This window comes from Stylophora pistillata, chromosome 2 (assembly GCF_964205215.1).
Source record: "Stylophora pistillata chromosome 2, jaStyPist1.2, whole genome shotgun sequence".
In the NCBI taxonomy this organism is placed as follows: Eukaryota; Metazoa; Cnidaria; class Anthozoa; order Scleractinia; family Pocilloporidae; genus Stylophora; species Stylophora pistillata.
The window spans coordinates 23,306,583-23,330,786 of NC_142520.1; the positions used below are offsets into that span (position 1 = coordinate 23,306,583).

General features: G+C 37.3%; 1 protein-coding gene and 1 pseudogene across 1 annotated transcript; one reads left to right on the plus strand and one right to left on the minus strand.

Moving 5' to 3' along the window:
- Positions 1-4,522: 4,522 nt before the first annotated feature.
- On the minus strand, positions 4,523-23,712 carry LOC148737886 (leucine-rich repeat and transmembrane domain-containing protein 2-like). The gene is made up of 5 exons (XM_088747223.1): positions 23,178-23,712; positions 15,761-15,826; positions 14,954-15,013; positions 14,012-14,132; positions 4,523-4,652 (listed from the first exon to the last, which is right to left on the minus strand). Exons 1-5 carry the CDS (start codon positions 23,194-23,196, stop codon positions 4,577-4,579), a joined length of 342 nt encoding a protein of 113 aa, XP_088603349.1. The 5' UTR covers positions 23,197-23,712; the 3' UTR covers positions 4,523-4,576.
- On the plus strand, positions 7,426-9,069 carry LOC148737887 (uncharacterized; annotated as a pseudogene).
- Positions 23,713-24,204: the final 492 nt, after the last annotated feature.

Sequence of the window (24,204 nt, forward strand, 5' to 3'; positions counted from 1 at the left end):
TGTGCCACCTCTGCCGGATCTGCTATGATTCCAGTGTGTTCTATTTTAAATTTGTCTTTTAGGAAGGCCTTCTGCTTAGCACTAAAATGGGAAGCCTTTCTCGAAAATCGCAATGCCCAGCTCTGCGGTAACGCCTGAATTATTTACTCTGCAATCGCAGAAGTGGCAATATAGGGCTGTGCACTAGATCCTTCCTGATATTTTTCAAAGGCATCTTTGCCTTGTCGAGAGGCGAGTGCCTTTCCTCTGTAAATACAGTATGCACTTGCCGTACTGTATGCGCCGCAACACTTTGCAGTGGTGCTGAAAAGCACTCACGCATCCTTCAACTCAAAAAGAAAAAAAGATCGGCGTGTTTGTTGGCAATGGATGCAACTTCTCTTCTTAAACGATATCTTTTGTCTTTTCTTAAAGAGGAGACTGCTATTTTGTCAAACAAAAGGATGTCTTAGAATTTTCCAAAAGAAAAGTAACTGTCGGGAAAGGATGAATCCCACTCTGAACCCATCAGTTTGAACAAAAAAAAAAAAAAAAGAGAGGATAAAAAGATGGCCATAAAAAATAAATATAAATAACGCGCGTGAGAAATTAACATTTGGTAAAAGTGAGCAAGAATTAAAAGGAAAGAATGCTAGTGTTTGTGGTACTGACGTGTGTTTTGCAATTGTGGCCCAGGACAGGGGGGTCCGCTTGTCGTGTAATCTGAGAGAAGCAGAAGGCAGTTCACGACAGCATTTCGTGAAGCGAATGCGCAATCTGTGTTTGGCGCTAATGCATGGTATGTACAACTGAATTCATTAACAATACTCATATTAAAGTGTAAATATGGCAAACATATTGATTTGATGGTTGGTTACCATTTTCAAATTGTATCCGTATCGTACAGGACGATTTTGCATTTGGCTTGTTTTGTTTGGGAAGTAACAGCTAACATTTTAAATATCAGGTAACCTGAGCAACAGAAACAACGGAAGTTGAACTAAATCAGCTTTCTATCCAGTGTTAAAACGATTTTTCACCCCACAACGGTCTCATGTCTTTTCTGTGTTACTTTTGTTTGTGGTCCTAAAATTTCGTACCCTTGAGTAGCCCAAATATTGTATTGGATCTTTGTGAATAAGAAGCCTTGTTCTTTTGCTGGATTAACTTGGTATAACCCCAGGCCATACCCCAAGATGCGATTTACCCTCTCAATTTTCCCATTTCTTTGTCCGCCTATATGAGTGTAATAATGAAAATTACAAAAATTGCCCAAAAACTTAGTTCGCGACAATTGGACAGATAACACTTCAGACTGTTCGTAAATACGTGTTCTTTCCATTGAGAAAATCGTTGGTCACATTTTCCGGTTTGTTTATTCTCAAGCGACGTTCAAATTGTGGGTTGTCTGGACCTATACTAGTGAACTCTGATATGAAAGCCACCAAACCGATTTTCCCGCCGTTCGCGTAAAATAAAAATGTTATGGAACTTAAAGCATTTTGTCTAAAAATAGTTCATCGAGACCTATATTCTGATAAGGCTTGGGGATTTTCGACTTTTTTATATTGCACACCTCCAGGCGATATTTAGGGTTGGCCGCTCTAAAGTAATTAAGTTTAATTTGATCTGCGAACAAATTCGGCCAAAGTCGCTCACCATGTAAAAGTTAGTTTTGAATGATGCTATTTTATTACTTTCTTTGTATTTATATCCGAAGTTATAACCTCAAATTTCTTAAAAAAAAGAAAAGGCTTCTTCCTGTTCGATTTTGTGCACTTTTCTCATCCGCGAAATATTTCTATCAGATTTGAAAAAAAAATTTCAACTAAAAGACTTGGAAAAATGACAAAGTAGAAACAAAACACCAGACCCCAATTGCACCCTAATTCTAGCCCATCCCTTAATCCAGTTTAACAGAAATATAGACAACAGTAAACAGTTAAATTCAAGTACGGTTATAAGAAACCGGATGTCTCTATAAAGGCCTTAAAGAATCCGTGGGGGTTCGTGAGTTATCTAACACCGTCCAGTAGTTTGTGATAATGTGCAGAGAAAAGAGCTGAGGTGTTCACCACTGGTATTTTGTTGCTTCATTGAGCTGAAGAAACGTGGTTCGTGGTTCCAAAGTACGTCTTGAACATTTTTTTCAGATCAACAAAATTTGTAAATCTCGCGTATACCGTGATAATGATTCATAGACGCTTGGAGAGAAATTAGGGGAAATGACACATTTTCAATTAGTCGTTTACACCTATTAGTAGTTTAGGGCGCCTATCTGGTGATTCACTTTGGTCCCACGTATGATCATACCATTCCGACTCATAGCCACTCTTATACACCCATTGCTAGATTTCCATTGGTCTATCATTGATTGACACACGTCATAACTCGGTAACAATTTGGACAGACAGGTCATTGACTTTGATCCGAAAAAATGTAAGGATGCTGACTTGATTAAAAAATGATGGACAGATAATCATGAGACAGTTACAACACCTGCTGGCATTTCGTATTTTTCCCCGGTTTGTATGCTCTATGGTTCATTTTTCCCGAGAAATGGGAATGTTCATGAGCATGGTGCTGCGTTTTTGAATACCCTTTTCGTTCGGTTTTTTTCTGATAATTTTTTTTTTAAATGGGAGATTTAATTATTTCTCTTCGAATCATTGTCATTGAATTGCGTCCATTATCGTTGTTATTTTCCTCACTTGCGGAATTTTGTATAGAATTTAAAACACTTTCGTAATTGCTAGTGATCACACTCGCGCGTTACAATTTATTTTTAATTAAGATTTGAAAGTAAACATTTTTATTGAGAAAAAAGCTATCGCATGTTTATACCTCAAACGGACAACTGTTTATTTTTAGAGAATTTTGAATATTCATGAACTGAGTGATCACCATCCAAACTATTCTCATTTTGTTGGAGTGGAATGAATTATTCACATCCCATCATAGGGTTTAGGCGGAAACAAACCTCTTTTATTCTCGATTTTTTTATACACGATACGAATGCTAATGACATCTTGAAATCACTTCTACCATTGGAAGCATGAGTCACCCTCTTGCGTTTTATTGTTTCCATTGTTTGTCTCACTCTGATGTTTGACTGTTAGGGTCTTTATTTTGATTTTGATATGGGTTATCAAAGAGTTAAGGGTGTGAGTGACCGCAATAACCCAGGTTCGAATCCTGGTCACGACAACTTTTTTCCTTTTATTCTAAAATCAACGTTTTTTTTGAATATTCATTTTATCTTGAAATCATTTTCCCTAAGAGAGGATTAAACACCATCTTAGGTTTTATTATTTTTATTGTTTTTACACCATCTTAGATGACCTTAATTTTTTCAAATTATGAAAAATCACGCCCCTATAACCTACGCAATTTAACCCTAAACCAGGATTTATTCAACGCTTTTAATTCCTACATCTCTCATACATTTCCTTCTAGTTTTCAAGTGTGGATACTCTATTGTCCTATGGTATGGGTAGTTGCGTGATACTGTGTATCATTCATAAGAAACACTCATATTTCGTCTAGTACTTTGGTTTCTAGAGTGCTCTTATTATTTTCAAGTTCTTCACTCTAAAGACCTTGTATGACAACGTGTTGTGTGACAAATAACCGTCTTTTGTGAAATATGCAAAAATCTTGCATGTCTATTCTTGTTTACCAAACTTGCGTTTTCAACGACACTCATTTTTTAAACGTAAAAGTCATGCGTCCTGAATAACGTGTACCACATGCGTGCAAAAACCTTTTGGGACTCTTATAAATACAACTTCTGCTCACACTCTTAGTCAGTTAGATTAGTATGTATAACCCACGATACCCAAATGCGTAATATAGGGACTATTCTCTTTTCCCTGTATTGTGTGACAGTAAACATTACGTCTACGACAAGAGTGTGTTGGAGTTAATCCCTCCACCATCTTAGATAATTTTGTTCCCATGGTACTTTTTTGTACCATTATTTTTTAAAATGATATGCGTATAAAACACTACACACGAACCGACGTGAAATCTAACCCAAAACCCTAGACCCTAACCCTAATCCTAAACCCTAGACCCTAATCTTAACCCTAAACCCTAGACTTTAATCCTCAGCGCTTTCGCTCAGGTATGTAAGGGATGATGTTTTCACTCAGTTTTGTTGGGGGTCCAAATCCGCTTAGAGGGCGGATTTGGACCGGGAGATCCACAGAATATTGACCATGATTGGGTCATTTCCGCCAGGCAGTTGGGTCACTTGCATTTATTGGGTCATTTTCGCTAATGGCCACATGTCAGGTTCTGCTGTTGAAGAAAGTAAATGTCATTTGAAATGACTGGGTCATCTGAAACAGGTCACTGGAACCACTTTGGTCCTTTGAGGCAACTCAGTCATTTGAGGCAGTTGGATCATTCGAGGCAGTTGGCTTTAGTTGGCTTTGCATTTCACGCACCCCTCCCCCTTCCTCAATTTTTAAGAAATCATTACAATTATTGCTTTTGTTTGTAGCTAATAAATTGTTGCCCTTATCTCCCAGTATTCTCACAAATGCGATATGAATTAGACGCGTTCCTTGCACAAATATAAAAGGCTCCAAACTTACAGCCACTGCAGCTGGGTATTGTTACTGAAAATGTCTGATGGTAATTTCTTCAACTTGTTGTTATACAAGTTCCTACCAAAAATAAATTAAATGTTGGATCAATTGCATGGTTTTCGACAACAAAATTCAGAAATAAAGTATGCTTGAAAAAGTTGTATTTTTTTTTTAACCTACTGTCATAAGGGACTAAAGTATGCACGTTATCAAACTAATGTTGTCCAAGAAGTCTTGTTATCTTTTTGGTTTGACATCTAAAGTCCCCGGAGAGGATACAAAACTATAATTTGGGAATAAACTAAATGAGGCACACTGGGTATGAGGCGCCAAAGTGGACAAAAATATGAGGCTCCCAAATGGACAAAAATGCCGTTTAGCAATTTTTCTTTCCAATTACATAAATATGTTTTAAACTCAAGATTTTTGTCCTCAGTTTACATATTAGATGCTAACTTAGTGAAATATTTATACTCTTTTTCGCATTTATTTTCTAAACTCTTCAGTTGCATTCTAATTGCAAAGAAAATGCGTTACAAGTACAGAAAAAAATGATTCTAATTGAAATGTTTTAGATGTTCTAATGTTCTTATTATATTCTATTTTAAAAAATAAAGTATTCTAATAATGTGCTTTTCATGCAAAGTTTGAGAAAAACTCTGTACATTAGAATGATAAATTACCCTATTTTCAGTCAGAAAATACATGCCAATTGCAAAAAATACGTTCTAATTAGTATGCGAATTATTCTCGGTTGAACTTTTTCGTACTAATTAGAACACGCTTCTAGTTAACATGCAAATTTATGCTACACAAAGCGGTTTTGGGCAAGGGAATCACGGACGCCGATGTAATTGACATTTCCTCTTTTTGTGCTAATTTGAAAGCTTTGAATTGAAGCCTATCTAGAAAAGCTACGATATGCCTTTATACCGTCGAGGAAGAGGCGACATAGAGATAGCTAGAGAGATTCTTAGAAAATACTCAAGCAGTTCTTGGTCAAATTGCTAGCTTCAGTACAATGGGAGACCCAGAATACAGACCTGGACGACTTAGAAAACGCTGTTGATAGAGTGAGCGAGATCTGTACAACGTTTGGCGTTCTTCCACAGAGTGTACCCACTTACAGCGCTGCAAATAATTCAGTCTATTTACCTCATTATTTCGAGGCAGTGTTTGTTGAATTTGGCGGAGGCCGTGAGTATTTTCAAGTTTATTAATTTTAGCGGAGGCCGTGAGTATTTTCAAGTTTATCGAAGTTGGTGGAGGCAGTAAGTATTTCTCAATGATAGTCTGGAAAATCTGGAATCCGGAACTCCGCCGGAATTCCGCCAGAATCTTGCAGGAATTTTTCAACGCCTGTTTTTTTTTTTATTTAAAACGGCTCCGATGATTTTCCGAAGAGTGTACGAACTCCAAAAATACTCAGATGATTAACCCGTAGATTATTCAATGGTTTCCCAAGTTACCCGGAGAGCTCTGATATTTTGAAGGATCGTTTTTTCAATTCTTCTTTCTTCTTTTTTCAAGAATTTTCCCAAGAGTGTACGAGCTCCGAATGTGTACTCCGAGGATTAAACGATAAATATCTAAGGGTCTCCGAAGTTACCTGGAGATCCTCGAAGATCAATCGAACCCCCAGCTTAATTTTTTTAATCTATTTTTTAAACTTTATCTTTTGTTTATCTTTAATTATTAACTTATCTATTTTTAACGGCCGTGAAACTAAATAACAAACAGCAAATCATTCGTCAAATTATAGGTTAATATGGCCAGCGGCCCTACAATCGAGATCTCGATCATTCATTACAAGAGTACAAAGAAAATATAACAATGCCTAAGTCAGTCTGCCATTTATTCAATTTCAATTCCGGGAAAGCAGTGCTTAACAAAAGTGATAAGCTCTTCCGTTAGAGACAGGCCTTTCTCGGTCCTCCTCAACAGACCTTGCAGGTTTTCTGTCGGACTATCGACCGACTTTCGACCGACTGTCGACCGACTGTCGACCGACATGTCTGTCGCCATGTCGGTCTCCATGTCGGTCGCCATGTCGGCCGACACTACCTATAGTAACATTGATCCTTCCAGCTTACCTTTTCGAAGAGCGTACAAGCTCCGGATATGGAAAAAGGATATAGAATATAGACATAGATATAAGAATATAGACATAGGAAAAGGAACTTGCCCAGAACCCCTACATTATAGGGCAAGGGCCAAAATAAGAGCGGACGAGGATTTCAAAAAAGAGATCAAAAAAGCAAATCCGTAACAACGCGGAGCAAGAAACAGTAAAGGCGATCATGTGCTTCCATGAACATGAAATCGGTGGTTTTAAGACCGAAATAACGAAAAGAAAACGAGCCAAAACGGCCGGAACACTGAACACTAAGAACTGCAGTACGATCGAATCAGCGCGCGTGGCGCAAGCTGAAAGCAATCAAGACAATGTAACGATCGAGACAGTCAAAAACATAGCTGTTAATCTACAGGAAGAAATTGCTTAGTTGGGCTGTATGATGAAAAGATTAGAAACAGTGGAGAATAAAGAGTTTGAAAAGTACACACGTGTATTCTGACTCCCAATACAAACATGGGTCAAAAAACGAATCTCAAAAGCCAAGCGGCTAGCAACTAACAAGCGCAGGGAGCGCAGAGAAGTCAGACGCCAAACACGTTCAATTATCAAAATAGAGGCGAACAAAACGCACATAAAAAACCTCTCAAATAAAGAACTTACAAACGACCAGCTTATTTAATGGCAAAAGGGCTTAAATTCATTCCAACACCCGTGACAAAACAAAAACAGGACAGACAACAACTATTGCGTGACTTTTATCAGTTCGCAAGGAGAATGCGTCTGATTGACATATTCCGAGAGGAGGACAAAAAAACCCATCCCTGCCACTTCAAATCTGCATGGCTACCACCAATACAAAAATCAGTCGCCCTTGAAAGCTATTTAGAAGAGGTTAAAAGTGACCTTTTAGAAATAGAAATAACAAAGCCAAAAGATCATTTGCTTCCGGTCGAACGCAAAGCGCTCAGGACCTTGAAACGCGACTCTGAGATAAACCTCAAAAAGGCCGACAAAGGAACAACAGCCGTAGTCATGAACAAACGCGACAAAATTTTTAGAAGGCCAAACTCTACTAGATAACAAAGAAAACTACAGGCCTCTTGCATCACCCATGGTTAAAGAGACGGACCAGAAGGTCAGAGAACTTATTGCAGACCTCTACAACGGTAATCATATGGACGTAATGACTATAAAATGGCTTCGTCAAACCCCAAATCCGCCTCGAATTCCAGAATTCTACACCCTAACAAAAATACACAAACCTTCCCCGGTCAGCAGACCGATAGTGTCAGGGTGTGATGGTCCTACAGAGAAACTGTCATCATTTGCCGACAAACTCCTTCAGGCGATAGCACAAAAACAAAAGTCGTATCTTAAGGATACTACAGACTTTGTCAATTTCATAGGAAATAGGAAAGTCCCGGAGAACGTAATAGTTGTTTCAATGGACGTTACGAGCTTATACACAAATATACCACAAGAAGAGGGAATAGACACATTATGCAGAGCATGCGAAGTATTCTACAGAAACGGAACTCCTATCCCTACACAACGACTAAAACTAGTGCCTAGGCTAATTCTCCAAGAGAATTCTTTCCAGTTTAATGGAAAGCACTACCTTTAAACACATGGTACGGCCATGGGCACGCAAATGGCAGTCGCCTTTTCTAATATTTTCATGAACAAGGTAGAGACATAAATCCTTGACAAAAGCCTTTTCAAACCGTTTGTTTGGAAACGTTATACATTGACGACATCTTCTCGCTAAGGAGTACAAACAAAGCAACAATAGAGCGCTTCATCGAAAAAGCAAACAATCATCATCCAACAATAAAATTTACGCCTAAAATTTCCGATAAGGAAACAACATTCCTGAACACCTACCTCTACAAAGGCGAACGATTCGAAAAAGACGCAATCCTTGATGTGCGTACTCATTTTAAACAAACTTAGACATTTCAGTATACACATTATTGTTCGTGTCACCCACAAGGAGTTAAAAAAGGCTTCATAAAAGGGGAGGCCCCTAGACTTCTCAGTGCAAACTCCTCTCAAACAATATTTGAGGAGAAAATTGCAAATTTCAAAGCGCATTTGCTAAAGAGAGGCTACCCAGAGGACCTCATTAACACAACCCTCTCAGAGGTGTATTTCAAAAACAAGAAACTAGTTCTTCAACAGAAACAGAAGACGAACCAATGAATCTTGCCTTTTGTTACATGATACCAACCATCAGGGCCAAACCTAAAGTAAATTCTCATGAGAAACTGGCATTTAAGAGAAACACAATCACTACTGAGCGAAATATAAAAAAAATCTGCCCCTCGTATCTTACAAAAGAGGACGGTCGCTCAAAGACATACTCGTGAGGGCCAAACTTTGAATAGGCTATTCTAAACGCGCGCTGGGGAGTCGTGTAGGCCTGTCGACCCCATTTTACATTGATACATAATTGGGTAGGCTGCGTTGGAAACTAATAGTTACAATTGTGATTGCGTTACGCGGAAATACCATATTCGTTGATTTTGGTTCAAATTGCAATGAACGTGATCGGAAAGAGTGACGTAGCGGATATATTTGTCAGTTTTAGAAATCACTCTCTTAATTAGATCAGACATGTTAACTTCATTGTTCTCTGCGATGGACATGACCTTAAACCTTGCCTGGTCATGTCATTAGTGGCTAGCATCAACCAATCAGATTGTTTAGAATCAAGTATCAAAAAGGCGTTCTTTCCGTTTAGTTGTCAGAGTAGCTCTTTGCACACCCGTTGTAACAGGGTGAATACCTGCAAAGAATAAAACAGTTAAACTCAGTCGACTCTGCAGATTGAGATCAGATCGTTAGGGTTAGATCCTCAGTAAACGAGGAAAAAGGTTTACGAAAGCTGGAATACGAACAAATGAATCGTTCTCAAGGTTGAAATTGTCCTCCTAAAACGTGCTTTCGCGCTACTAGAACTCGGGGTTAAAAAACAAGCCTTCAAAAATTCAGGGCTCTCCGGGTAATCATCGAATCCGGAAACCATCCGGAAACCATCGAATAATATCCGGGTAACCTCGGAGACCTTCGGATAGTTGTCGGTTAATCCTCGAAGTACACTCGTACACTCTTCCAAAAAGACTTGAAAAAAGAAAAAAGAAGAACTATTCACTCCTTTATTAGTAGCCGAATAGACTACTAATACTGTAATATTACTGCTATTACTGCTGTAATAGTCTATATTACGATGTGTCCAAGTGCCGTATTGACAAATTGCAGAGAAATCAAAACGCAGCCGCCAGACTTGTTGTTATGCAGGGCAAATTTTGCCACATTACACCGGTACTCCATCAGCTGCATTGGCTTCCTGTCTCATTTCGTATTAATTTTAAGGTTCTGCTTTTAACTTTCAAAGCCATTCGCAAATCTGCACCGTCCTATATCGATGATCTTTTCAAAATGAAGCCTTTAAATTCAAGATATGGACTGCGTTCTAATGACGGAATACTACTGTCTTACCCGAATTTAACAACTTTAGAAACCCTAGGCGACCGTGCTATCGTTGCTTCGGCGCCGAAACTCTGGAATGATCAACCTTCGGAAATTAGAATGGCTAAGTCTGTCGACACTTTTAAAAAACTCTTAAAGACGCATTTTTTTAGTAAGGGTTTTTTATTCTTAGTTAGCTCAGCTTTTAACATTTTATACTACACATAATGTAACTGGTATCTATTACAAAGCATTGTTGTAATGATGTAATTAGTATTTATTTTATGCATTGTTGTAATGATGCAATTAGTATTTATTCCATGCATTGTTGTAATGCGCAGTTGATTATCCCGTCATGGAAACTGCGCAATATAAATTCACAGTTTCATTTATTTATTAATTTTAATTGAAAAAAACAAGCCTTCAAAAGTTCAGGACTCTCTGGGTAACTTTGGAAACCATCGAATAATCTTTGGGTTAATCATCTGAGCATTTTCGGAGCTCATATACTCTTCGGAAAATCATCGGAGTCGTTTTGGACTGAAAAAAAAAACAGACGTTGAAAAATTCCGGCGGGATTAATTCCGGGTTTAATTTCCAGACTACCTTTCACAAGTTTATTGAAGTTGGCGGAGGCCGTGTGTATTTTCAAGTTGATCGAAGTTGGCGGAGGCCGTGAAAGTTTACTGAGTTACGGGCTAGTGAAAAGTTTATCAAGTGAAAACTACGTTCATTTTGAAATAAATCTTCTTGTTGCTGTTCCGATAACCCTGCGTTCTGTTTTGACTGCAAATCACCTGTCACTCAAACATTGAACTCCGAACAGATTCCAAATTCCTCTCTTCGTCTTCTAAGAGTTCTCTCATGATCAGAAATTCCCAGTAATCTAGCAATGCTAGCCCAGCGAAGGTGAGCTTTTTCGCCACTGCTGCTCACTGGGCATTGGCATTCACAAGAACAGGCAGGCTCTGTATTTAAACCTTTGAGTCTCGTACAAAGATGATGTGTTCGTATATCGTCTAAAATACTCGTCAGGCCAACAACTGAACTATTTGCAGCGCTGTTAGTGGGTACACTCTGATGAAGATCGCCAAACGTTGTACAGATCTCGGTCATTCGATCAACAGCGTTTTCTAAGTCTTCCAGCTTTGTATTCTGGGTCTCCCATTGTTGACTGAGGCTAGCAATTTGACCGAGAACTGCTTGGGTATTTTCTAAGAATATCTTTAGATAATTCTATGTCGCCTCTTTCTCGACGGTATAAAGGCATATCGTAGCTTTTCTAGATAGTCTTCAATTCATAGCTTTAAGATTAGCGCAAAAAGGGGGAAATGTCAATTACATCGGCGTCCGTGATTCCCTTGCCCAACACCGCTTTGTGTAGCGTAGATTTGCATGTTAATTAGAAGCGTGTTTGAATTACCACGAAACAATTTAACTGAGAATAATTCGCATACTAATTACACGTATTTTTTGCAATTGCCATGTATTTTCTGACTGAGGATAGGATAATTTATCATTCTTATGAGCAAAGTTTTTCAAACTTGGCATGAAAAGAACATTATTAGAGTACTTTATATTTTAAAATAGAATGTAATAAGAATATTAGAACATCTAACATACTTTTCAATTAGAATAATATTTCTGTACTTGTAACGCATTTTCTTTGCAATTAGAATGCAACTGAAGAGTTTAGAAAATAAATGCGAAAAAGAGCATAAATATTTCACTAAGGTAGTATCTAATAAGTAAACTGACGACAAAAATCTTGAGTTTAGAACATATTTATGTAATTGGAAAGAAAAATTGCTAAACGGCATTTTTGTCCATTTCGGCACCTCGTACACTGTTTTTTTTTTTTTTTTTTTTATCAATTTATTTATATAAACATATATTTTTAGATATATATTTTTTAAATGCTTTTTCTTCCTCCTCTCATCACCTATAATCGTAATATTACAATCTCTTCGTAATATAATGAGCTTTACAATATACATTGACATGTACTATAGTTTTCGTAACAAGCCGGGCGACTCTGACAAGATGATAAGGGTTGGGTAAATAAACAAGAAATGTTGGAATAATCACATAAAGTGTCTTTATATATTGTTGAAGATTAAAGAAACCTGTTCCTTTGTGCAGGCACATATTCACATGCTACGTTCGGGCCTATATCTTAGGTAGTGACAGGAAATACAATCTGTATTATATTTTGCTTGAAAGAATTAGTCGAAAGTTGTATAAGGCAAACTTTGCATATTTTATTTTACCTCCGCGAAAGGGACGCGAAGTACTTTATTCCAACGGGTTATTATTCAGACTTAAACGTAACAACAGAACAAGAAGTTAATATTTTTCGAGAGATAAAAGGATCATCTGCTAGCATACAAAATTTAAAGCGGTGTTGCATCGCGTTGTAGCGTACGAAGTTGCCGAAGCTGCCTAATTTTTCATAGCTTTTAGGGCGGGACAACAACGGCCATTTGGGCGTATTTTGAACTTTTCGATTATTTGGAGGAAAAGAAGTACGATAAAACTTTTTGATAAAATCTTCGAAAAAGGTTCATCAAATGGGTCCTTTATAAAATATAAAACGAGTTACGAAATTTTGCAACTGTCGGTGGATTCTCGATATTTATGGTCAGTGGCTCGAAAGGTTTCTATTCTCTGCTAGGATCAGGACTTTAATTTAGTCTCCAAACCTCATCGTTGAAGTCCTCTGTTTGCTACCGCACAGCAAAGTATTAATTTTTGAATGTGTACAACACCTTAAAGTGAACTTGAAAGTTTAAAAATTGACCAGTATACTTCTTCCGTTGGTATGTAACTCGCACACTCCGAACGAGAAATGAAGGTCAGATTATTTAAACCAAAGTTTTATCGATGACTTCTTCTGCTCTGTTCCATGACTTGTTCGAAATGTCAACAGCTTGTCGATGAGCTGAAATTCAAACTCACTTAAAGACTCGTTTCTTGGATTTCAAAATTGTTGTATTTCGTGTAAATACTCAGGTATGGCTGTGTAAATTGCTTAGAGTTGGATTTTTATTCAGCTCCAGTTTTAAAGCGATGCACATTCATTTGATTTAAGCCGTTTTGGCCGTCGGAAGGATCTTTGAATTCGTTTTAGTATTAGAAAAGAACGAGTGAAAAAAAAATTAAGATACGACAGCATTATGGAAAGAATGTAGACTCTGATCAATCATTCTGGATGAATGGTTAGTTAGAGCCGACAAGGCGTGTACCGTGACATGTCAAAAGCGCGCTTATGGGAAATATGGTTTTGATAACAAAAAATACCAGGCAAATTTCAACATGAATACATTCAGTTACCCTTTTCATAAACGACAGTTTATGGAAATATTACACCATTTCAAATCAAAAGTTAAGACTATAATCAAATATGAAGTCCTTGTCTCTTGCAAGATAATGTACAGGCCGCAATGATTTGTTCGTGATAAGTGCACCATTTGTTCCCTTTGTTTATCAAAAAATATGCTTGTAATTCCTAAACTTCCAAGAAAAAAAAAATTGTTGACTTCAAATTAGATACGTAATTTTGATTAAAAATCCAATGTATTACAAACTATTTTAAAATTTTATCAAAAGCTTATTGACCATTTTGTAATCGTCTTCCCCAAACAGCCAAACGACCTGAGTTAGACCTAGCAGTCTATGTTATTTAAACAAAGCTTTATGCGTCAAGAAGGATATCTCATTCCAGCTTTACCCACTGGCAACCTTCGTTTCAACTGGAGTGTTCATTATGATTAGATCTCTCTAGATAGCACTATGCAACGTGCCGTAGTCTCCATCCTATTGACAATCAATCACATGTTTACGAGCCTATGTTTTCTATTCACATATTTTAAGGGATATTTCTACTCACAGAAAGCCTGTGGTGACTGGAATCTTCCATGGGAACGACACTAATTCTTTTCTAGAGCAATCCACCTCCAGCAGTTTGTCTTCTCGCCACCAAGGACGGCACTCACAAGGGCCTGGGCACTCTAAAGATTAGAAATATGGAAATATGGGCTTCTGAAATGCACATTATGATGATGATGATGATGGTGGTGGTTATGATGATGATGATGATTATTATTACTCGTATTTGGATTTTAAAAATTGGAATATGTTGCAACAAATTTTCCATCGCAAAGGGAAAATAGCTTGCTTGAGCAAGAAGATTGCAATTTTAGGAAAATAGTCTACGAAGCAAGACGAAAACCTTTGATATTTAAATAATCGAAAACAGAAAACAACAAAAAAAAGCAAACAAAAAAAGCAAGTAGATAACTCGTGACCGAGAATAACGGCAAAACTGCATGAAATGCAGAAGATGAACTCGAAAGGCTACAGATTGCTCATTCTCCCCTCTAGCTGCTACACATTTCCTTGTAAATTGGTAACAACTCCTTCCTGATTAGTTTGAGTATTCTCATCACCTGTTTACTGGATAATATATGGATATCATAGGGAGAGGTTACTTGTTAATCAATTATGGTAGCTAAAGGATTAAATTTCCGAAATCCTTCAAATGTGTTTTAAACTTAAAAAACTAGCAATACAGAGAGTGAAGTCACTTTGGTCTTTAAAGTACCGGCTTTATTTAAACCATTCAAAGCAAAATGAAGCAAAACAAGACGAACCGAGATAAAACGGATCGAAATGAAAAAGACGATTGCGACTGAACGAAATACGTAGCAAATATTTTTAATGTAAACAGACGCGGGACAGAAGGAAAATTACCAGCCGACACAAAATATACGATACGCAAATAAAACCGAAAAACAAAGCACGTAATATGAGACTAATTAAAAAAATCTACCTGAAGAACTGCCATGGACCCCGTCCTGTCCTTGTGTTCGTTGAGGATGTTTCAACAAAACTGCAACAAGTCAATTATATGTTATAGAAAAATGACCACGTTAGACCTGATCTGATCACTACTCCACAAATCAGAACTTACTGCATCGAATGTATATTCCTCAGTGGAGCAAGAGGAGCATATCTCCTGCCGATCACGATTTTATTTATTCGGAGTACTTAGAGGATGTGGCCTTATTAAAATTTGATATAGAATTAATCCTAAAATTGAACAATTTCATTGACCAAAAATAATGAAATGGAAGGTAATTCAAAAGTTAGTTGCCGTTTTAAAGTATCTAAGTCTGTCTGGGCTGGAGTCTCCTATTCTAACCTTCAAATCCGTGACTGATTTAAGTCTCAAATGCGTCATCTCATATTATGTAATTGTTGAGCACTCGAATGAGTCAGTGAAAAAACGCTGGTCATGATGAAAATTAAACAGCAGACAATTTTTTTTATTTTCCCCATCGCTCTATGCTCCATTGAATCACCCCAATTTCCATGCCACCTCACCCCCTTTCTTTCCTCTGTTCGTTCCTTCTCACCCCGAGCAAAGGTGGTTGTGTGAGGCAAGAAAGAGGCTTTATCTGGCCTCCCCCGTCTCCTCTCCCCTCCCTAGCTGAATGTCACACATATTATTTCCATTTCCTTCCCCCCTCTACGCAACCCACTTGGCCCCTCTCCCAACCCGTCAACAACAAATTTTAATGTTCGTCCTAATAAGTAACCGCTTTAAACAACAGTTGTGTAAAGCTGCATTGCTTACAGAAAACGAGGATGAAACTCCACTTAGTCATATAAGGTACCATCATGATGTGTTTCAGTCTGTTTGCTGTGGAAGTAAAGTTAGGGAATTTTTTATTTTTTTCTCCGGCTTTAAAACAGAAAGATTTTTTTTTATCTGAGTCGCTTAAACGTTTTTATACACGAGCTTTTGAGAAAATTTATTGCGATGTTAATGCATTTGTCGCTATCAGTCCTATAAATCATTTACATTTTTTCCATCGAAGTCGAAAACTAGAAGCTAAAAAAAAAGTAAAGAAATGCACTTGTTTTTTGAGCTGGAAAGTTGACTTTTAAAAGTAGTCATTATTTCTCTTTGCTAATAACTAACATATTTGTTTGTCTTTGTTTACTTAAGCATGAATTTATTCTATCATTTGAGTTAAGCAATCCAAAGGTTTGCGAGGACTGTGTTAGTTGCCTCAATACTTGTGATAAGCAGAGAATAATGGATGAGGTTTGTTAGGGGTCTGGCCCTAATTAGTGCTAGACCTCTCGCAGTTCTTTTGCCCGCTCACGACGCTCAAGGCCTGATACTTTCCCGAGGGCAAAGAGCTGATAATGAGGGCTTACTGGCAAGCTGCATTACTCTTGTGGAGCAAATGACGTCAAAAGGTACATGCTTTATCGAAATGAATCGACTTTTGCTAAAACACGAAAATATAATAAATAAATGAATAAAAAGCTACTCAGTTATGACTAGACTTTTTGCCTGTTGTAAAAATCAATCGTACACGGCTAAAGATAATTATGTCCTCTAAAAGCAAAAGTTGTATCCTTACAACAGGTTAAAATGTAAGGAATGGCTGCCTCCTTGATTACCTATGTTCGTCTCTGTAAGAAATTTAACATTTATAGGTTTTTCAACATATTTAACTTAAGACCGAAATTTTGGGTAGTCTTAAACTTCCGAATAATTTTTGACTGACGCCTTTTCAATTTAATTATATACGCACTACGAATTTTGTAGGACACATAGATGTAATAGCTCAAGATCGACTTTGTTTATTAGTTATGATATTTTAATAACCAAGATATTCAAGTTTAGAGCGAAATCTTGGGTTGGTCTTAATTCCCGAAGAAACTGACGTTGTGTCTTGCTTATAAATTGCTGCCTAAAGATGTCCAATATTCAAATTAGCTTTACTTATCTTGAATTTATAACGAAACTCACTATCAATATGCCACCGAAAAATTGAAAAAAATTACACAGGAGGACTCTAAGAGAATATTAAGAAACAACTACTTTTGCTCAAAGAAAAAAAGGTGTTTGCACGTATATTCTATTCTGTCATGTGACTGACTTTTTCCCATCTGTGCTGCTCTTGCTTCTTCGTTTCAATTCTGAAAATGTTGATTTTTCTCGTTTGCGAAGCGCAACTTTAAAATGTTTTAAGTGTTCAACTATCGTATGTATATGAACAAGACCATTTTTTTTTTGGAAAAAAGCCTAACCCAAAACTAGAAAAAAAATAACATAAGATTAAACAAAACAAAATAAGATCCATTTTCGACACAAGTGTTTTCGTGAATAGTCATTGAGGGGTGAACGATGCAAAAATGTAAACTGCAATGATTAGTGATTATTTCAATGTCTTCTTTTCTGCAAAGCATGTCCTATCAAGCTTATTATATGTTTTTTTGTTTTGTTTTTGTTTTTGAAATTAATCGAGCCTGGGGAAAGAGACTTGTCGTCGACAAAAAGAATAGAATGAAAAGTACACCTCTTACTTACCGAAAAAAAAGGGGTAAAATATTTATTATACATGTATCTCTGAGTTCAAACAGCGGGAGAAGATTTCAAGTCACACAACCTTTCAAACTTTTTTGTTACTGCCCTGTTATCATCTCACTTTCAAATTCAAGTTTCAAAAACAAGCTGGTGATTTATATTTCTTCGAGAAATTTACGCTTTGGATGTAAAATACTATTTCCAAATAGAAACCCATTGTGCTGACTATGCCAATTTAGATCCGATGATCAGAAACCTGATCCATATGTGTTTGTCCAATAATTTCGACACTGTAGGGAGGGGATTCTTGTTGTTGATTCTCGTCAGCGTTTTGCTAATATGAATGCAGCAGTATTTATGGAGAGAACCTAGATCTCGATCAGAAGCGTTAAGTTTCACTCATCTCACGTTCTTTGATATGAAAACCACTGAGAAATACATAATGAAGTAGACTTTTCTGTGATTTTATAGAAACTGAAGTAACAAGACGGATCTAATAACAGATTATGCGCTTCGGGGCTAAAATACTAAAGAATAAATATTGTATTAAGCTTTGTTGGAATGCAGAACAAACAGGTATTCATCAACAGCATCAAAATCTCTAACAGCAATGAAGTTATACGCCTCTTGACCTCCGGTATGATTATGCGCGTTTCGAATTCCGTTTTTTTTTTTTTATTTTTCCGGGCAGTATTTTTAGGCAGACATTAACTACGACCTCAAGTCTATAAATAACCTGTGGTAGCTGATTTTTCGTCATCAAAGTGGTACACACGCAGCCTAAAAAACGCTTGTACTTAATTTTCATCCTTTGCAAAAAGTAACTCAGAAACTGAAAACGTTTAGTATTAGTTTACATTTGAACTAATCCATGGAACTTTTTTTTATTTAATAATATTAAATAATATTTTTATTTAATAATACTTAATAGCGTTTTATTCTATCAGTTCCGTCATGAATGGCAGGCATATTCTAATGTATCAAGCATTAAATATTTATACCATAATATCATAGGTGACAAATTACTCCTCAATTTTGGCGCGAAATTTAAGCGTTAATTTTTAGTTTCACATGTGAAACTATATAATTTCAATGGTAACATCTCTTGTATCTCGATCAGAGCCAAGAGGACGTCGAGATTTAAGACGGTGACCCTTAAAGAAGTTACGAAATTAAAAGAAGCGGCCGAAAATTTAAATACGCGAAAGAGCACAATTAACTGGGTGCGAGTTTTTGAGAAGTGGTGTGACGAAAATAGCCTTAATAAAAACCTGGAAATGATTCTTCCCGAGCAGTTGGATAAAGTACACGAGCGATTTTACGACTCCATTTGTAAACAAGACGGAACCGATTACGAACCTGGGTCCCTGAAAGTGATGCAAGCAGCACTTGACCGCCATTTGAAAGAAAAAAGGTTGTTCTTTTTAAATTATAAAGGACAGAGAATTTTTCAGTTCCCGAAAAGTTCTTGTGGGATAGGCGCGTAAGCTAAGAAATGAAGGTAAAGGAAAATTACCAAATTCGTCAAGAGGCCTAGCCAGAGAGGAAAAAGAAGCTTTGTGGGAAAGCGGGCAGCTTGGAAATTCATCTCCACGGTCACTCCTGAATGCGATGTGGTGGCTGCTCTCACAGCATTTCGACTTGCGTGGCTGCCAAGAGCACTACACAATGAGTGTGGAGGATTTCAAACTCAATAAATACGACAACGGCAACGAGTTTGTAACCTTCGCAGAAAGCCCGACAAAAACACGGCAAGGAAGTTTACGAGTTCAGCTCAGATCTGCGCAACCCAAAGTTTTCGCAACTGGTGAATCACGATGTCCTGTGGCTCTTTTTAAGAGTTACCTGTCCAAGAGGCGTAAAAGAGAGAAGTATTGATAGTGTTCTCTCTGATTGATGAACAGTACTGATGATTTCAACGTTAATTTACTCTCTGTTTACAAGTAGGTAGGGTGACCCTAGTGCTAGGGTTACCCTGGCAGGAGGGTTACCCTAACGCTCCCACATTTCTTGTTTTTTTCATCGACGTGTTTACAAGGCAGCTAGGGTTACCCTAGTACTAAGGTTACCCTAGTACTAAGGTTACCATAGTACTAAGGTTACCATAGCACTAGGTTACCCTAGTACTTTGGTAACCTTAGCTGAGCGCTAGGGTTACCCTAGCGCCAGGGTAACCCTAGCTTCCTTGTAAACGCTCTGCTGGGGATAACTCGCCTACCCGGGACAACTTTTTACTTTTTTCCAGACCCTTTGAACATTGATAACGATGTGTGCGGTTACCAAGCATAGGTAAATTGTCCCGGGTGGTAGGGTAACCCTACCTGTGAAATTTTGCTTGTAAACCCGGGCTATCTTTGACCCGCCTGCTAGGGTAACTCTAGCACAAGGGTTACCCTCCTTGCTTGTAAACAGGGCCTTATAGAATCGTTTTTGGTCGACTCTTTAGCTCCCCATGTTCATTGTTCCGGAATATCCCAGAATGTTCCATATTGTATGCTGTTAATTGCTTTATTCATACTTAGTTTTACATATAGAATATGATGAAAAAAGCTAGAATGTTGTTTGTTTTCGGCAGGTCCCATCTTGGAAATTTCCCAATACTTGAAGAAATGTAGATAAGTTGATCAATGTACATTACCTAAGACTAGGAAGCCTGTCTTGAATTAAATACGAAATACATGGCCATCACGCCAACATAAAATTGAAAATATCATTCTGGAAAATTCTAGAAGAATTGTGTGGTATGACCATTTTTGTTCAAATAACAGCAGATGTTTGCACGTAATTTCTCTTTTATGAGCTGACTGACTCATATTCCTTTTATACTTGTTTTTCAATCGAATTCTAAAAATTTGGATATATCAACAAAGTTGAAATGGTAAATTGGCCACCGTAACGATTACAAAAGCTGACGTTTCGAGCGTTAGCCCTTCGTCGGAGCAAATAGGGGAATTGTGGGTTGTGTGTGCTTTTAAAGGCAGAAAATGGAGCTACGTTATTGGTGGGAACATGGAAATGAGAAAAACACAAATAAATTAGTGGAATGAAAAGCGTTCGTCGATCCCTGTGGGATTTAGACTGCCGGTTTGAAAGATGAGCTTTTGTTCAAGAGTTTTACGGCTTTCTGTGCTACCTAAGTGTAAGGAAAGACCGCAGATTGCCATATATTGCTTAGAATGATTAGGTAAATTAAAATGTCTAGCGACTGGTTTCGATGTGTCCTTGTCATTCTTTTCCACGTCTCGAAGGTGTTCTCGGAATCGATCACCTAGTCTTCTGTCTGTTTCGCCGATGTAGACCTTTTTGCAATAAGTGCAAGTTATGCAACAGATTACATTGGCGGAGGTGCACGTGAAGTGATCGGTGATCTTAATGGATCGTTTAGGTCCCGATATTTTATGAGTGTTGTGAATGAAAGGACGCATTTTGCATCGTGCACGAGCGCATTTAAAGGTGCCTGGTCGGTCATTAGTCTGAAAAGAACTTCTGACCAAAAAACTGCCTATCTTTTTGTCGCGTTTGAATGAAACGAGCGGAGGCTGCGAAAAGATAGTGCTTGTCTCTGGATCGTTTTGAAGTAATTTAAAGTTTTTAAGAATGATTGATTTAACCGAGTGGTTGTGAGGGTGAAACGTTAGAGTGAATGGAATGCGGTCGGAATCTTCCTTATGCGACGTTTGTAGTGCTGAATGTCGATCGATAAGTTGGGCGCGGTGGTAACCCGCTTCAACGACAGAAACAGGGTAAACACGTTTATCGAAAAACTGGTACATTGTCTCTGATTTGTGGTGGAAATCAGAGTCATCACTACATAAACGACGAAGTCTAAGAAACTGAGAAAAAGGTATGGAATTCTTAACGTGAGATGGACGCGAAGACGAGCATAACAAGTAATTATGCGAGTCTGTAGGTTTGTAATACACACTAGTGCATAAACCGTTACCTTCAATTGAAACTTTGATGTCTTAAAAGGATAAAGAATTGTCAGAAATTTCCCAGGTATATTTCAGGGCCGGGTGAAAAGAATTGACTGTGGTTATGAATTGAGTGAGCTCCTGTCTGGTAGAGGAGGTAGCGCCGATACAGTCGTTGATGTAGCGACCGTAGAGTTCAGGTTTGGACCCGTTGTAATGGCTGAAAAATTGATGTTCGACAAAACCTATAAAAAGATTGGCATAGCTAGGTCCCATTTTGGTGCCCATGGCTACACCATTGATTTGTTTGAAGAAGTTGTTTCCGAATGAAAAACAATTGAGTGTGAGAACTAGATCGGCTAAGCGTAGTAGTGTTTCAGAGTTAGGTTCCTTATCAGTACGTTGATCAAAAAACTGTTTAAGGGCCAGAAGGCCTTCGCCATTAGGAATGACAGTGTAAAGAGACGTAATATCCATGGTGAAAAGAAGTTTGCTTTGGCCAATTCTGAGAATGTTTGATGTTTTGGAAATAAATATAAAAGATTTAATATTCTGTTCTGTTAGATCCAACGCGTCAATCGGGACCAAAATCCTTCCCTTTCAGCACGATGCTTTCAAAAATGTATTATTGAATCTCGTTTCTCCCAATATACCTTCTTCCCTGAAAAAGTATTGGTATTGTTAAATATAATTATCGTAGAGTTTTAAAATGAACGCTTATAAACTACAAGAATCATTTATGATCTGGTAACTACTGTGTATTCCTCGCTAATCAGCACATGGTTAATACAAGTTTTTTTGCTTTTCTTTTAATTGTCTTGAAGAAAAAGATGCAAACGTTGCCAATAAAATGAGAAATGACATATTAATATTTAGTGCTACTCTGAATATTGAAAGACTGTTTAGCATTTAGAATTGAAATTCATATTAAATTTGAAAACATTTTTTTCAAGCTATCAAGTATATTTATAAAGGAGAAAATGTAATTACAAACGAACTGCTTCTCAGTTTCCGCCTGGCGTTTTGTGCCTTTTGACCAGGAAATATAGTGTTGCATTTAGGATGTTTGGAAAATTTCAACAAATCCAGTCGCATAGTTTGTTTTTCGGTTTCCTACGAAAAGTTCCCTTACCCTGCAAATATGATTTCGTCGTCCACAAACTGACCTCTTGTTTCTGATACAGTTGTCATTTGACTTTCAAATTCTTAGAAACTAACCGCCAAATTTTCCTCTTTTTTTTTTTTGTAGTTATGTTTTTAAATGCAAAACACCAATACAAAGAACAGGCTCTCACTTAGAATTTCTCCTGAGTCTTACGATCTTATAACTAAATCCCCATGTGCATTTGGACATTTTAACGAGTTGATTGTTGTGCTTGTTTCTCGTCAGTAATTTACGCATCATTGTGGTAATGTTCGCGAAGAAAAATTAAATTTTGATCAGTTTTACAGAAGTGCCATGTTGCACTCATTTCGTTATCTTTTGTTCTAAAACTAAGTCGCAGCAAATACATTGTAGAGAAAATAAAACGGATCGTATAACAAACTATACCTTTCAGAGATAGAGGGTGTAGAATAAATATTCGGTTAGAATACAAAACAGACACAACATCATCAACAGGATCGACATCTGCAGCGGCAATGAAGTTATTTTGCGATACACAGAACGAATAAAATATTTTTACCGCATGAGGGAAAAAATGATTAACTACAAAGGGAAGAAGGGAAAGCAGCAAAGCTACTACATTAAGTACCTGAAAATTGATGGTCCATTTTCACTTTTACGCTTTGCCCGATCGAATTTATCCCCGTAAGCAGCAGAAAATTAATCCACAGAAAAGTTAAGGTTTTTACAGCTGTTTTTTAATTACAGTTTTTAGGAATAAATTCAAAGTTAAGACAAGAATTTCCGTCACGTAATTTGTTAAAGACACGCGTCTAACAAAAATAGAAAAGAGAATTTACTTTAGTTTCGAAGGAAGCGCTGATGACTACACGGAAAAATAACTGGAATGACTGGACAAGTGCAAATTAAGACTTTTTTACCCGAATTGATCCCTAAAGACCATACTAAAAGATGGCCATTATTCAGCAACCGAAATTTTAATTTTTTCGCACCAGTACTCAATTTATAAACACAGATTATCCCATCATTGACGCACACATTTTCCACATCAAATATTTCTGTATCATTAAGCTGTTTTTATTTTTTAAAACAGATCTCAAAAATAGAAATAAAAGATATTTTCCTATGGTTGAAAATATTTTTTCTACCTCAGTCACCCCTTCGATAAAACAAAAGAATTAATCCAACGGCAGATTGATTTATCATTACCATTATCATTTACATCACTACCCCTATGTTATTATCTGCAGCGTACCATGTATTCTAAAATGCTTTAAAAATGGCCACATTGGGTGCAAAGCGTAACCTATGTTGATTTATAGGAGTTTAACGCTAAAAAAGTTGATGTCTTAATTAACTCTTGGTTAGCTAGAATCATCTTAAAAAAGAAAGAAAAAACTCCCCTCAGTCAAACTTTTACGTATACGTTTCGCGCTTTAATTCATCAGTCGCCGTCGTGACATGCCTGTCCCGCAGGGAAAATAAGCTTCACCAGCGAACCAATAAGAGATAAAAATAAACATTCAAACGCACAAACAAACAAAAACCTAACGAGCTTTTTCATACAAAAGGATACTGTTTTTAATTCTATAATACTGCCAAGAACCTCAACAAAAAGTAAAACAGAAAGTATTTCTGGAAGTTAAAAGAGTATT